At 46.4% G+C, this 16858-nt stretch overlaps 1 protein-coding gene across 1 annotated transcript; it reads left to right on the top strand.

Moving 5' to 3' along the window:
* Positions 1-1139: 1139 nt before the first annotated feature.
* Positions 1140-16858, top strand: ACRBP (acrosin binding protein). The gene is made up of 9 exons (XM_081176580.1): positions 1140-1253; positions 4178-4390; positions 6245-6339; positions 8256-8881; positions 12339-12471; positions 13827-14006; positions 14110-14274; positions 14364-14450; positions 16365-16858. Exons 1-9 carry the CDS (start codon positions 1214-1216, stop codon positions 16485-16487), a joined length of 1662 nt encoding a protein of 553 aa, XP_081032706.1. The 5' UTR covers positions 1140-1213; the 3' UTR covers positions 16488-16858.

Here is a 16858-nt window from a genome sequence, read left to right as displayed (position 1 = left end):
ACTTGCCTTCAGGTTTCTACTTTCATTTATGTTGATGGTCCAATTAACGCCCACAAATTTATTAAAGTTCATGTGCTCTTTCGGGGGGGGATTTATTTATTTATTGCCATTTTGTGTTTCCTAGCTATTCTACTTAACACTGCCGTAACCAAATAAAAGTCATTTCAGGTTTACTGTAGTTGGGACAAAAATGTTCTACAGAAGTAAATGGAGGCAAGAATGAACACAGGCATAATACAATATATCGTATTTTTCCATCTATAAGATGCCCCTTATTTTTGGGATTCAGATTTTAGAAAATAGGGGGAGATGTATCCGTGTATAAGATGCCCTCTATTTTTTGACATAATTTTTAGGGGGGGAAATCTAGTCTTATGCATGAAAAAATATGGTAACTGTCTCAAAGAGTAGCTAAAAAGCCAGAGATAGTGCTATTTGTATAGATATTTGCATCCATTTCACTACCATCTTTAAATTACCATTTTAATCTGGACTGGTGCTGCTTCATTTTGGTACCTGCCTACTTATTTGCATTTTAAATGTACACATGGGAGTTGGCGCAGTGTGAGGCACCCGCAATCATTTTGCATGTCACCGTGAGAGATCTATGTTCATGTTGATCCCTAGTGGAGGAAAGAGCATGCGCTGCAAACAACTAAATGTGGGAAATTGTGGGCTGCACTATCTTGGAAACAAGAATCCTGCAGTGGTAAAACCTGTCCCTTCTCAACCACCCACACCGTCCCACAATGTCATCCTTTTTCTCCAACTTTCCCAGTTTCTCTTGCAGGCAACACAGGAATGTCGGTATCTGAGGAGAAAAATCCACAAGTGGCACTACCTCAAATTAATTAACGCCCACAAGCGTCTCCTGCGTAAACCCCACTTGAATGAACCAGACTTGAAGAACATCTCTGTTCATCATCTGCTCCCATTCATTTTTCTATTGAATTGTGGCCCATTTTTAAGAAGTTTGTTTCCCACTCAACTGCTTTCAATGACAGATGGAACCTGGTGTGTTATCTTGCCTCATATCCAGGCTGCCACATGTAAAATCACTTTCCTGTCCTCCCCATCCCCTGCCCAACCCTCCGTAGTCCACCTAGATTCTTTCTCCTGCAATGGCTTCAACTGTGAGGTCATTGTGTTCTCATTCCAACAGCTTCTGGCCTTGTTGGCCTTTGAAATGGGGTGAGCCTGATGCAGAACGGCAATGTTGAGGCTCAAGTTGCTACGATGGGCCTGTCTGGTGGGTGAGTGACCGACCTCTCCATTTATCCAAGAGGAAGCCTGGCTGGATTTCTGGCTTGTGGTCATCTTTGGCTCCGTATGGGCTATAACTGCCATTGCTGCTGACTGGCTTGGTTGTATATTCTGGCCGGTGCTCTTTTTCTGACAGCTCCTATTAACATGTGGAAGTCAGACATAAAAGTCAACATGGGCCTAAGTCCATCGATCTGATCCCACTGTGATTTTAACTTATTCTGCTTGGTCTGGATATGAAGAAAACTAGACATTTGGGGTGGGTGGGTGAGTTAAGAAGTCTCTTATGAACTATTCCTTCGCAATGAATTGTGAAATTGGGTGTTGCTGTCATTGTTTCTTAAAAGGTAAAGGTACAGGGACTCCTGACCATTAGGTCCATCGTGGCCGACTCGGGTTGCAGCGCTCATCTCGCTTTATTGGCCGAGGGAGCCGGCGTACAGCTTCCGGGTCATGTGGCCAGCATGGCTAAGCCGCTTCTGGCGAACCAGAGCAGTGCACGGAAACGCCGTTTACCTTCCCGGCAGAGCGGTACCTATTTATCTACTTGCACTTTGATGTGCTTTCAAACTGCTAGGTTGGCAGGAGCAGAGACCGAGCAACGGGAGCTCACCCCGTCACGGGGATTCGAACCGCCGACCTTCTGATCGGCAAGTCCTAGGCTCTGTGGTTTAACCCACAGCGCCACCCGCGTCCCTCCTGCTTAAGAGATATTCATTGGTAGATAAAAAGTTTAGGTTTGATAAGTCAGTCACTAGAACCTCAGTTTTCGAGAGTCTCGGAAGCTGAACAATTCAGAATCTGAACACCGAAAACCCGGAAGTAATTGCTTCCGTTTTCGAATACGCCTCAGAAGTTGTACGGCTTCTAAGGAATGTTTTTCATTGTTTCCCATTAACTTTGCAGCCCGCCCATTGATCCTCGGTTTTCGAACGCTTCGGAAATCAAACAGTCTTCCGGAATGGATTATGTTCGAAAACCGAGGTTCCACTGTATTTAACAAGCTTTGGGTGCAGTGGTTCAGTAACATTCAGTAATTTTATTTACAAAAAATATTTATATGCAACTACATGTTTAAAAAACACAAGAAAAAAAGCTTGCAACAACAGCATCTATAGGCAATAAAAGCAATGTAAAAAATAAATAAAATGGAGACCATCAGTGATTACAGAAACACTTTTTCTTTATTGCCTGCACAAGCTTGGTGGCAGAGAAAAGTTCGGCAAATTTTGTATCTCTGTTTTGGACAATAGGTGGCCCCCTTCTACTTTCTGGTTGCTCAGTAATGAACTACTGCGGCCTGTGCTATTGTGAGGGAATCTACGTAGAAGTGACTGTATTAAATATTGGGTGAAGGAACACCATCTTTTATAACAAGTGCATGGAGGTGTAATCTTATGTATTTTACTCAGGTGTACGTTTCACTGTGTTCAACAGTGTAAATGTGTGTAAGATGTAGCCTGAAAGTCAGAGGGATGACTTATTGTGCTTCTCTCTTGGCCTTTCAACTGCAGAAGGGTGTCTTTGTTTCGTTTTGTTTTTTTATTGTGTGGAAGTATTTTAGAGGCTGTTGTTTTTGCTGTGGTATTGGCAGTTAATGCTTTACAAAGGACCCATTGATCTGAGTGCAGTTGAGGGGGTCACAGAATAGTCTGATCATGTGTTGCTTTTGTCTCCTTGTACTCCTTATCTTTTAAAAGGGACGCAGGTGGCGCTGTGGGTTAAACCACAGAGCCTAGAACTTGCCGATCAGAAGGTCGGCGGTTCGAATCCCCGTGACGGGGTGAGCTCCCGTTGCTCGGTCCCTGCTCCTGCCAACCTAGCAGTTCGAAAGCACATCAAGGGCAAGTAGATAAATAGGTACCACTCCGGTGGGAAAGTCAACGGCATTTCCGTGCGCTGCTCTGGTTCTCCAGAAGAAGCTTAGTCATGCTGACCACATGACCCGGAAGCTGTACGCCGGCTCCCTCGGCCAATAAAGGGAGATGAGCGCCGCAACCACAGAGTCATCCACGACTGGACCTAATGGTCAGGGGTCCCTTTACCTTTACCTTTACTCCTTATCTTTGTAGTAACTTAATTTCCTATTGGACTTTTTATAACATGCTGTTATAAGAAAAAACTTCTCCCTTTCCCTTATGGGGTATTCCAGAGCCCGTAGAGAGTCCTTAAGTGGGTTCCCTATCAGTAGGAGAAAATAACAGAGGCCAACCAGAGAATATTGAGAAACAAAGCGGCTAGTAAGCCTGACCTTTATTAAAGGAACTGTTGCAACAGAGTCCCCACTCATCACACACAAGAGGGAGGAGAACCCTGAACAATGGTGCGCAAGCCCTTTTATAGACTTTTTAAATTACCCACCCTGTAGCCCAAGACCACCCCCCAAAACATCATACATACATCACAGAAAGAGGTGGTCTACAGCAGAAATCCTGTCTTCCAGGATACCTGATAATAGTCACTGATTGCATTACCTGGGCAGCCTGGCTATTTTGTGGTGGTTAATACTTTAGTTCTTGAATCCAGGTCAAAGGCTCACCCTATTCATGCACAAATACGCCCTTAAAGGCAGGATTTGCAAGCAAAAAGACAATGGCAAGGATTTCCCCATTTGCTGCCCTTACTGCAGAGGAATATTAGAGGTCATTAGGAGAGTCAAAATGGCTCCAGTATTGTTCTCCTGTACTATTTCAGACACATGGTTCATATATTAGGATATATGTGCATTTATGAATATCTATTCTATATTTGAGACCTTAAAATTCTTAAAACATCTCCTTGTACTCCTTTTCTTTGTAGTAAATTAATTTCCTCTTGGTCTTTTTATAACATGTGTTTTGTTTTGTAACATGTGTTGTAACAGCCATTGGCTATAAGCAATAAAAATCTGACAGACGGATAACTTCTCCTTCAGGGTTCCTAATCTTCCTGGCACAGTTGATCCCGAGGACCTTGTCCTACCAACCAGGCAGCCCCCTCACGGCTGAGGAGTACGTGGACTTTTTTGCGTCCATGAGGCCCAAGTGGAAGGCAAGCCTGGTGTGTCAGATCCGACATAGCAAAGGTTGCCAGAATCCTAAAATCCTACAACTGGATCAGTATGAGAACCATGGCGAGATCCCAGATGGTATGTGCAGATCACTGGTTCACGCTTCAGATTCCCACCAGAACCCTTTTGTGTTGAGAGACTCTGGTTGCACTTTCTTCAATATATGATTCCCGCCAACAACAGCCTTTTCTGCAGTCTGTAAATCTACAGATCTCTCTAAATATGTCCTGTAAATGTCTGTGCGGGTCCTATGGCAACCATCCTCAACTTTTTCAGACTTCAGGCCAACCTTTAAAACCAATTTTCAGCATAGAACCAACTTTTGAATTGTTTTTTTTAAACAAAACTTTATAATTTCTTCTTTCACAAGGCGTATCTACACTGGCGAAATGCAGGGTTTACAGTATTTCTTAACCCTGGGGAACCCTTGGAATTGTAGTTCTGTCAGGATGGGGCAGAGAGGTGGCTAATAAATACTTTTTAGTATCTGTAGCAAAAATACTTTTTGGTATCTGCAGATGTCAAGGAAATAAACAACTACCTGACTTTTAGAAGATATCTGAAGGGCAGTCCTGTTTCGGGAAGTCTTTAACGTTTGATGTTTTATCGTGTTTTTAATATTCTATTGGGAGCTGCCCAGAGTGGCTGGGGAAACCCAGCCAGATGGGCAAGGTATAAATAATAAAATTATTATTATTATCATTACTACTATTATTATCATGCAAACTACAGTTCACAAAAGGAGCATAGCTATCGCAATCAGCAAATATAGAACAAGCAAAAGATATACCGTATTTTTCACTCTATAGGACACACTTTTTCCCCTCCAAAAATTAAGGGGAAATGTGTGTCCGTCCTATGGAGCAAATGCAGGCTCCTTGGCTTCAGCGATAGCAACGCGAAGCCTCCGAAGCGCAGAGGGAGCGCTCCCTCTGTGCACCGACCCCTCTCGCTCTCCAGCCTTCAGGGATAGCCGCCTGAAGCCTCCGGAGCACAGCGGGAACTCGCGCTGCGCTCCGAAGGCTTCGGGATCCTTTTGCTGAACCAGGAAAGCAAGACTCTCCTGGCTTCAGCAGAGAGGGAGAGCTGCGCAGCGCCCCTTCAGCCAAGCGGGAGGAGAAATGGAAGGGGCTCCGTTTCTCCTGCCGCTTCGCTGAAGGGGCACTGAGCAGAGAGGGGGAGATTTTTTTTTCTTGTTCTCCCCCTCTAAAACAAGGTGCGTCCTATGGTCAGGTGCGTCCTATAGAGCGAAAAATACGGTATATTGCTAGACATGCCCCATCTCTCTTTCCTTCTCTCTCCATGCTCCTCTTATTTTTCTATTTCTCTTCAAAAATTAAAATACAATGGTGGCTTTGCCAGGGAAGCAACCCTCCTTAGGTCGGGCCAAGATCCACTTGTGGATCCACACTCAGCCTACTAGGTGAAGGCCTAAGAGAAGAAACAGAAGGTGCTCCAGGCGTTTTCATCGGCTCACCTTTACTGCCGTTCTGTTCAGGGAGGACACAATTCACCCGAAAACAGACCTGTGCAAGGCTTGCCCAGGAGTACCTTGGAGTGGATTGTGCCCTTTCCCTGCTTTGATTCCCCAAACCACAACTGTAACTATTAATCTGGATTTACATGGGAAGGGGAACGGGCTTTCATTAGTCTGCAACGATAATTCGATGCAATTCTGAATGCCTTGTGCTTTGGAAGCAAAACAATGTAAAAATTTTCCTCCCGGCTTTAAGGGACTGGGGGAAAAGAAATTGGCCAAAGGTAGTTTGTTGTTTGGCAATATACTGCCACAGACCCCTCAATCATTAGAGAACATAACTGTATAGCTCAGTTCAACAACTGGTGCATTTGTTTACTTCTGAGCAATGCTGGAGGATATGGTACTTTTCGTTCTTCCTTCCCATGGTAAGACTTTTCACCTTCTGCTTCCAGGTCCCATCTGTGCAGATCTTCCTCATGTCATACGTTTTGAGACTTTTTGTCTATTTGCACAGTTTCGGTGTACAAACCGGAGATTCTATGTCAAGGTGAGGAGGAGAGAAGTATGTCTGCCCGCTTCAATAGAGCTCCTGTTTTTAGAAGAATACGAAATTCTGAGTGATTTGGCTAAAAAGCAGAAGGTTGAGGCATGTGGATATTGTTAAGGTCCCTTAATAGGTTACCCTTTATCCTCCCACATAATTGGAGGATTGCAGGAGGGTTAGTGCAGAGGCACAGATCGAGATACAGGACAAGGTCCTACATGGAGAAGATGCCCAGAGCGGAGCTGGAACAAAAATGGAGACTGAGAGTGGACAGGCAAGCCGAGATGGCTGGGGCAAGGCAGAGTGCCACACAAACCAGGCCACAGTCTTACTGATGCTTTGGCAAGGACCCAGCGGCTTGCCTTGAGAAGTGGAGCTACACTGAGACCTGATAGCACAATGCTATATAGTGGTACTTTGGTACTCAAACTCGCTTGGCTCCCGAACAAATCAGCTCCCAAACACCGCAAACCCGGAAGTGAGTGTTCTGGTTTGCAAACGTTTTTCGGAAGCCAAACACCCAATGCGGCTTCAGATTGGGTGCAGGAAGTTCCTGCAGCCAACTGGACGCTGCGCCTTGGTTTTTGAACCGTTTCGGGAGTCGAACGGATTCCCGGAATGGTTTAAGTTCAAGAACTGAGGTACCACTGTATTAGTCTTCCTCCATTTTGCAGCCTTGACAACAAGGGGCCCCAGTGCACAGGCCAAGAAACTTCTGCCTTAAATTGACATACGCTATTCAGAAATCATGGCTGTCAGGAGTTTGTTACAGTATGGAAGGTGAATTTTCTTACGAGTCCCTTCCTTTTGCTCAGATCTTAGGGCAAATGTTTGGATGGGCAGGGATATTTCACTCATTTCCCCCCCACTTTTAATTTGTATATTGTACCACCTTTCTATATTACCATATCCAAGGCGGTTTACAACCTGAAGAAACAACAAAATAGACAGCAAAGATCGCACACCTATAAACAATCTGATCCAATACAAAAAAAGTCATAATAAAACCACAACTTTAAAATAAACAACTTATATCAAATACAGTCGTACCTTTGTTTTCGAACGCCTTGTGAGTCGACCGTTTTGGCTCACGAACATTGCAAACCCGGAAGTGGCTGTTCCAGTTTGCGAATTATTTTTGGAAGCCGAGCGTCCGACGGGGCGTCTGCAGCTTCTGATTGGCAGTTCCCTCACTGCAAGACATGAATCCACAAGGAACCAGGCAGAGGGCCTTTTCTGTAGTGGCTCCTGCCCTGTGGAACACCCTCCGGTCAGATGTCAAGGGGGGGGGGGGGAAACAACTATCTGTCTTTTAGAAGACATCTGAAGGCAGCCCTGTTTAGGGAAGTTTTTAATGTTTGATATTTTACTGTGATGCTTTAATTTGTTGGAAGCCGCCCAGTCAGACTGGCGGCCTAGAATACTAATACTAATACTAATACTAATACTAATACTAATACTAATACTAATACTAATACTAATACTAATACTAATACTAATACTAATACTAATACTAATACTAATACTAATACTAATACAGTGGTACCTCGGGTTACAGACGCTTCAGGTCACAGACTCCGCTAACCCAGAAATAGTACCTCGGGTTAAGAACTTTGCTTCAGGATGAGAACAGAAATCGCACGGCGGTGGCAGTGTGGCAGCAGCAGGAGGCCCCATTAGCTAAAGTGGTCCCTCAGGTTAAGAACAGTTTCAGGTTAAGAATGGACTTCCAGAATGAATTAAGTTCTTAACCTGAGGTACCACTCTACTAATACTAATACCAGGTAATGAACTAGGTCTGATGAGAAATGTAGACAGTCTTCTTTTACATGGGGGCGTGGGAGAGAAGATTCTTCACCCAAGGCAACTTGGTCACGTTTTCCCAAATTTTCTCCTTCCTCCACCCCCACCCTGGATAGCGGATACTGTGCCCAGAGTTTGAAGAGGATGAGGATGAACACGAACATGAGGTTCACGAACATGCACATGAGCACGAACATGAACACAGGCATGAACATGAGCATGAGCATGAACATGAGTACGAACACATGCACAGACATGAAGACGAGTACGAGGATCAAGACGAAGTCAATGCCGTTTCTCCATCCCCAAGCCAGTTGCGTAACATGCCGCCAATAGACCATAGTGCCACACCCTCCCGCGACGCCCGCCTCCGCTCCAACATCGACGCCATTTTGAAATATTCCTTTGCCGTCTCAGGCCAGGAGCCCGTGGCCAGGGAACGCTCCCTCTCAACTCCCTCCAGCACGCCGGACTACGTGAGTGCCGTGCTCGTTGCGGCCACTGCGGAAGCCGTGTCCACCACCGAAACAGCTGCCTCTGAAACTGAAGAGCCATCAGTCACCAAGGGGCTCTCGAACCAGCAGCTCCACAAGAGCATCCACCGCCTGATCGGCATGGCCTTCTCCCTGGAGCAGTCCCTGAATGCCGAGAACGCGCAGCCCTTCAAAGGATCAAAGGAAGGAGGCAGAGAAGGAGACCTGAATATGCTGACTAGCCAGGAAGGGTCCGGTTCCAAGGGGAGGTAAGGGCAAGTCTTGCTCCCAAGCCAAAAATAGTAACATTTGCTGAGGAAAACAGGCCCCCAAAGCACAGGCGGCGGTGCCTAGAGGAAGATGCCTAGCGATGGGACACCTTTGTTGTCAGCTCCCACTGGCTCCTCCCTTTCGTTTCCCCTCATTATATCGACTAAATATATATTTCTATATTTCCGAAATGCTTGTGTGGACTAAAGTTATAAGTAGAAAATAAAAAGTGCATTGAGGACAAATAATGTGGAAAGTCCTAAAGTTTATTTTCAAGACTTGCTTCTTCAACTCGGTCAACATAGTCACCCCAACAGACAATGTACAGGGTTTGGATATTCTGGCACACTGCAAAGCAACTGAGTCACCCCCATCATTCCTCTGCTCTCAGTTTACTCTCCGCTGCCTCCTTCCCAGATCTCCTACATCACCAATCCATGTTCCTCTCAATTGTTGATTGTAAGGTGCTTTCTGGTCAGGATTTGCATTCAGGCTTTATTTTGTACAGGGCCTAGCACCCTATGAGTGCTAAATCAGTGTGTGGATGAGCGACAGCTGCATGGCTTTGTTTTATGAGGGAAATCATTGGTTCTCCATATCCTTACTCCTTTAAAAACAACTTACCCAAAGATATACAAAATTACTGACATTGATGCAACGCTTCAGCTCCCAGTTTGGGCCAGTCTAGCAGTTCCTCAGTTATTTATCCATTGTGACGGCCATGTTACAAACAGCCACAAGCCCCCACACTCTAAAACCAAGTAAAAAACAAAGAAGACCAAATCCACTCACTTTTAAAAAGAGAGAAAGAGGAGCTACTTCAGGAAAGAGTGGATTCTAAGGGTGCGTATCTGTTTCATAATGAGCGAAGAATTAAACTTCGGTTGAGGTTTTAGATATAATGGAATGACTTTTCCTGAGTAATTAATAGGTACAAATTGGTTCATTGTCATCCCATTTATACCCGTTTGAGGGCTGGGACTTTATCTTTCCCTAAGAGTGGCAGCAGCTCATTTTGGGGACTTCCACTTCTTTTTCGTAGACTTCTTTGAACATCGTGTCATTTGGAGAGAAAGGGTTGGTGCTAATGGAACTTGCCTTTTCAACTACCCCCCCCCAAAATGTCCCACAATGATGCAATTCTCAGAGCATTCTGGGAAATTATAATGGCAGCTTCCCCAAATCAGCTCTGTTGCTGCCGACCCAGGAAGCAGCAGCAGCGACGACAAAAAGTTGAAACGCAGACAAGAAGCCATGAATGTGGAAAGAAATTGGTTTGAATGAACAAATAACAGGTTGTTTCAAATAAAGAAACGGGGGGGGGGACACATCACATCCTCAGGTGATGTAGAGCAAAGGCGCAATGGGGAGAAAGGAATCGGTACTTGTAGGTGTTGTCAGGCGCTGGTTGATGCTCACAGCCCTACAGGGGGCAAACATCCTGTTCATTATTGTCACCTGTTTAGCTATCTTCTCAAAAAATGCAAGCAATGAGAAGAGCAAAGTGAAGAGCAGTAGTCTCCACTTCCCTCCTGCCTTCCTCCTACCCTGGGAGTTGTAGGGATTGGGTCTAGAACAGGGGTCTGCAACCTGCGGCTCCGGAGCCGCATGTGGCTCTTTTACACCTTTGTGCAGATACTAGCGAGGGGAGGAGGCGCATTGTGTGCCCCGACACTCCCCACTATGGCGGGCGCTGTACTGGCTGTGATGTTGCATGGGGCGCTGCGTGCGTTAGTCACGCACCGTCCCAACGTCACCTTCCCAGTTTTGCAGCTCCCAGGTTTTTTTCTTCTTCAGAAACGGGTCCAAGTGGCTCTTTTTGTCTTAAAGGTTGCAGACCCCTGGTCTAGAAGAACAAGGCGAAGGAGTAGGTCATGGTGCCTTGGTGAGGAGAAGGGAGACCCACAAAGATGGGGGACATGTTACCCAAGGGTCCTCCAATCCCTGGATCTGGAACTAAGACAAGGGACTAATGTTCTCCTCACCTGCCTCGTCTTTCCTCCAGAACCCCTCCTCCTCCTTCCCCCTAGTCATACATTTCTCCTTAAAAAACAAAAACAAAAAAGACGTTTGTCAGGGTTTCATATCTGCACATTTGTTGGGACCCAAGAGTTTGCTGGTGTATCCTGCTAGAGTGTTAATGTTTCCCAAGCCTTTGGCAGTTCCACACTTTCAGATAATGCATTGCAAAACCATAGAGCACAATTAGATTTTCTGGCAGCTGTAAGTAGAGCTTAAAGGAGCATGTTGCGAATTTTTCAAAAGCAACGTCTGTGGTTGGCATTCAGTACTGCTTAAGATGATCATTCCATCAGGGCAAAGATTTCTGCTTGCCAAATTCTCCTGTCTCCACATCCCGCACACTGTTCTGCAACATTCTCCAGACAGATTTCAGAGTGGATTTTAGAGGGGGGGGGAAGGGAGGAAATCCTCATTGTGCTAGTAGGATTCTTTAGTCCGGGTTAGAAAATCCAGCCGTATATGTTAGCATCAGTTATTTATTAACCTAAACAACTGCATATTCAATCATATGTAAGATCTGCTTTGAAATTGTCAACTTCTTTTGCTAATTTTCCAATTGCATGGGCATTTCTCTCTTTTTGCCAATCACCATCCACGATGGCCCATTCACAAAAACAGGGCGTCACTTGATTACTTGTCTGTAATTGAAAAAAAAAAACATGCACATATTCTGACGGCCCATCAATGTGGTGGTATGGTAATAGGATTCTCTGTGGATAACCATTTATGGGTTCCTCCAAAGCATAGGTTTCCTCCTTTATGGGACGCAGGGAAAACTATTTTGTGAGGCTCTGCATTACGCCATAGGGGCACTTGTCCTGTGGATTTACCATATTTTTTGCTCTATAAGACTCACTTTTTCCCTCCTAAAAAGTAAGGGGAAATGTGTGTGCGTCTTATGGAGCGAATGCAGGCTGCACAGCTATCCCAAAAGCCAGAACAGCAAGAGGGATTGCAGCTTTCACTGCGCAGCGATCCCTCTTGCTGTTCTGGCTTCTGAGATTCAGAATATATTTTTTTTGTTTTTCTCCTCCAAAAACTAGGTGCATCTTATGGTCTGGTGCGTCTTATAGAGCGAAAAATACAGTAAATAAGGACCTCTTCTGAGGCTCAAACAAGGCATAAGAGTAGATACGGGTTTGCCACTGAAAATGGCAGTTGGATATCAACTTCCCCTTCCTCTATCTACTTAGATAGCGCAGCATGCATTTCCCCACACATGAGTCATCTTAGTCCCATGTTTCCTTAATTAGTTACAATGAGAAGGGGACGGGGATTGACATAGAAGGCTGCCATTTTCAGCGGTTTCTTCTTGGGCTGATAAGCACCCAGGTATCGGAGCTGCCTCCAAGAGATATTGTGAGGGGGTTGGGAGATCAAAATGGCCCTCCTTCTCACAATTTCCTTCTCTCCGTTTCTCCTTTGTTGCCTTAGCCTCTTAGCTCTTGACAAGGAAGAAGCTCTGGTGATTCTCTGCTATGCAGTGCTGCAAGACATTTGCATATCCTCAGCTGTTAGCAAGGCCTGGAAACAAATGGAGTCAAAAACCTTTGGCTTTGGGGATTTGGTAAGCTCCGGGCTGGATGCCAGTTTCATACCTTCTCGCAGCAGAGCCCAGCAGTTGACCACCTTAAATTTCGGTGCCACCTTCTGAGCTAGTAAGAGGTCTTGATAAGAGGAGGAGGGGAGGCAGAACTTTATTTGTGAATTTATAATCTTCACTTTCATTTTAAAAAGAATGCAGCAAGGCGGAATGCAACATATAAAAATAAAATAAAATAATAGATCGTCCATACAAAACATAACAACAACAAAAAGAACATCCATGTGGTAAATGCCTGTCTATACAAAGGTTTCAGAAAACTTCTGAGGGAAGAATAAGCAGTTCCACAGGGCAGGGCTCAACAAACGAAAGGATCAGTCTCTAGTGATGGTCAACCGGGCCTCAGGGATGTGTGGCACCACCAGAAGTGTCCCATCAGAAGATCTCAGTGACTGAAGTGGAACACAGGAATCAGACAACTGGCGCCCAAGTTATTTAGGCCTTTGAGAATTCACACAAGTACCTTGAACCTGGCCTAGCAGCAAATCGATTTTTGGATTCAGCTAAACCACAGAGCCTAGGACTTGCCGATCAGAAGGTCGGCGGTTCGAATCCCCGCGACAGGGTGAGCTCCTGTTGCTCGGTCCCTGCTCCTGCCAACCTGGCAGTTTGAAAGCACGTCAAAGTGCAAGTAGATAAATAGGTACCACTCTGGCGGGAAGGTAAACGGCGTTGCCGTGTGCCGCTCTGGTTCGCCAGAAGCGGCTTTGTCATGCTGGCCACATGACCCGGAAGCTGTACGCCGGCTCCCTCGGCCAATAAAGTGAGATGAGCTCCGCAACCCCAGAATCGGTCACAGCTGGACCTAATGGTCAGGAATCCCTTTACCTTTACCTCAGTTACAAGGGCATATCTTCCAAGCACCCCTTTTTTCCAGGGACAGTCCTGGAATTACGAAAGCCATCCTGGCTTTTGACTTGATCCCAAAATGTCCCTGTTTCCCCTGCCCATGGTGCTGCCACTGAGCTCAGAGAGAAGGGTGAGCCAGGGCTTGTCCCAAGCAACAGCAGTGGCAGCTGTGAAGGAGAATCTCATGGGCTCTCTATGGCTGCCACTGCCAGCCTCCTCTCTTGGGCAGCTCCTAGTGGCTGCTGGAGAGTGGGTGAGGAGGAGGAGAAGCCGCCAGACATTTGTCCCTATTTTCATCTGAGGAACGTCGCAGGGTAGGCAACGCACCGCACTCTGAACAGAAGGACCAACATGTTGGTAAGGACTGCACCTGCAACAGTGGTTTGCCACATGCTTCAAGACAGAGAGGTAGATTGTTCCAGCAGGCGCGGCTATGTTTTGGTCCTTCTCATTGCTCCATCACTCCCTAGGTGTGTGATAGCCTTGGCCGACACCATGCCGACATGTGCTCTGAGTGTGCTTTCTGCTCCCTGAAGACAGAGCAGTGCCAAGGAGCCTCCAATCTGAAGCGTACCCACTGTGTTGGTGGCATATTCACATCCTACATCAACCCAGGGATCTTGGCTCAACACCAGGCGATGCATTCCAGGGTAAGCCAAACATTTAGGTTGCCCAGATATTAGAGAAAGCTTCACTTATGGACAAGTTCCATTGATTCCACCCCTTTCCCTCCTCCTCATTTTTTACCACCAGGTCCCCACAGGGGTAGAAGAGTATTTTGGGCTTGAGACATATGCAGGCTTGAAAGCAGACTATTGGTGCGGTCGCTTGGCTGCTCGTGGCTGTGATGATTATCGGGTGTCTCTGTGGTTGAAGACAGAGTATTCCTCCTTCCAAAAAGGAGATTTCCCAAAAGAAGTGAGTATTAATGGAATATCTGTCCCTTGCCCCCATCATGTTGGTTTGTTCCGGTCACCCCCACCACCTTGTCATTTCCTTCTTCCCAGATCTGCGACTCGACAGGAGTTCAACACCCCACCTACTGTGCTTTCAAGAGCAAGCAGTGTCTGAAAGACAGCCATGCTGGAGAGAAGGTGGGAGATGACACCTTCAAGTTCCTTTCTTGAAGCTTAAGTATAAGAAATCAGTTGTTTGTTGAGTGCTCCCTCATTATGGAAAGGCAAAGCTTATCCCCGTCCCGTTCCTTTCAACTAAAAAGAAAAGAGGTAGAAAGCAACAAGGCTGTCTTTGTTTAGTTGGATCACGCATTGAGGGCTCATCCAGACTTCCTTTTCTGCCATGTTTCTGGGCACAGGTCTGCATTTTCAAGCACCGTGCCCGAGCATTTGCTTGTTTTTGTCATGGCGATTTCCCCGGGAACACCTGTGTTTTACTGAGAAGAAAAGGTGCAGTGATAGGGGCAGATGGGGCTCGTCAGCCTGGGAAGGTGGCCCATCTGGGAGAAGGAAAACTCTGATCCTAAACCTTGCAGCATATCTTTGGGAGAAGAAAAAACTCAGGAGTAAAAAGTAGAGACATCACCTTGCCAACAAAGGTCCGTATAGTAAAAGCTCTGGTTTTCCCAGTAGTGATGTATGGAAGTGAGAGCTGGACCATAAAGAAGGCTGATCACCGAAGAATTGATGCTTTTGAATTATGGTGCTGGAGGAGACTCTTGAGAGTCCCATGGACCGCAAGAAGATCAAACCTCTCCATTCTGAAGGAAATCAGCCCTGAGTGCTCACTGGAAGGACAGATCCTGAAGCTGAGGCTCCAAGACTTTGGCCACCTCATGAGAAGAGAAGACTCCCTGGAAAAGACCCTGATGTTGGGAAAGATGGAGGGCACAAGGAGAAGGGGACAGCAGAGGACGAGATGGTGGGACAGTGTTCTCGAAGCTACCAGCATGAGTTTGACCAAACTGCGGGAGGCAGTGGAAAACAGGAGTGCCTGGTGTGCTCTGGTCCATGGGGGTCACAAAGAGTCGGACACGACTAGAGGACTAAACAACAACAAACCCTACACAAATCCGGTGTGGCGTCCCTAAGTCCTATAGCCAAGCTGGTGCCAAACGTATTGCTCTGCTTTCCTCTGGAGCACACCGGAGAGACCGAGAATGGCGTCTTGTCATCCAGACAGCCCAGGATTTCCATTCACACTGCCCAGGCTTGCACCCTGGGGGGAGTCTTTTTTGCTGCTGAATCAATGTGATTTCCCATGGATTGCTGCTTCCTCCAATTCAGTGGTAAAATTCCTCCAATTCAGTGGTAAAATGCAGGTTTTCCCTGGGAAAACAAAAACCACTTGGACATGGAGCTTTAAAGCTCAGACCTGTGCCTGGAAAGGGTGGTGCAACAAGAAATCTGGAGGAGCCCTTAGCTGCTCTTTTGCAAGTCATTTCCAAGGAGTCAGCAGCTCTGTTCCCTATCTTGGTTCAGTCTTTGCAGAGTACAGTGGTACCTCTGGTTGCAAACGGGATCTGTTCCGGAGTCCCGTTTGCAACCTGAAAAGAACGCACCCCGCGTCTGTGCATGCGCTGGTCGCAATTCGCTGCTTCTGTGCATGCGCATGACGTCATTTTGCATGTCTGCGCATGTGCAAGCGGCGAAACCCGGAAGTAACCCTTTCCGGTACTTCCGGGTCGCCGCGGGACACAACCTGGGACACTGGGCAACTTTAGCCCTCCAGATGTTGATGAACTACAATTGCCATTGCACACCAATTCAAAAGGATGCCAAGTTCCACTTGGCTAGTAGTGGCAAACTTTGGTCTCTCAAATTTCAGCGGCACCCTGTGTGATGCTAAAACCTGGCGCCCTCCCCTGCCTCTTGCGCTCCGTTCTACAGCACTGTTATGGTGCCCCCTGCAGCGCAATGCCCAGTGCGACCGAACTGGTGGCTTTACCCTAACCCTGTGGTTAGTTTGGGGCAAGGTGATTTGATCCTTCGTCAGAAGTGGAGAAGTAAACTCTAATGTTCTGTTCTTCTTCTTTCACCCTTTGGCCTCAGGTGATGCGGAAGCCTTGCCAAAAAAACCAGACTTACCGAGTGCTAAGTAGGGAGGAAGGGGAAGAGGAAGTGGTGCTTTGGAACAAGAAATTCTTTCTCAGTAATGGAGAGGGGAGAGAGTGAAACGAGTGGCTCCAATGGCGAGGCAGTAAGGCAGAGAAGATGCAGCACATAGAGACGAACGCATGCACAGTGTGTGACGCTCATCTGATACAAGGCATTCTGCAGGGCACAGTCTCTGCTGGTCTCTTCTGCTTGGTATTAGGAGTGATGTCACTGTGGATACTCTCGCTGTACAGCTAAAATGTGTCTCTATAGCACCAACCATCTTCACCCAAATCCTTCAGGCTCATCCGGGACTCTGCAACCTAGAGCAGAATCCGCAAGAAGGCAGATCCTTACCCATATCTCCATCAGTGAATTCAAATCTCAACACCATTGCTAGGCCATATACTTTGTATTCTAATACATAAAGGGCCATCTCTTCAGCTCTG

The sequence above is a fragment of the Podarcis bocagei genome (genome assembly GCF_964188305.1).
Source record: "Podarcis bocagei genome assembly, chromosome: 17".
Classification (NCBI taxonomy): Eukaryota; Metazoa; Chordata; class Lepidosauria; order Squamata; family Lacertidae; genus Podarcis; species Podarcis bocagei.
This window is presented reverse-complemented; position numbering and strand designations above follow the sequence as displayed.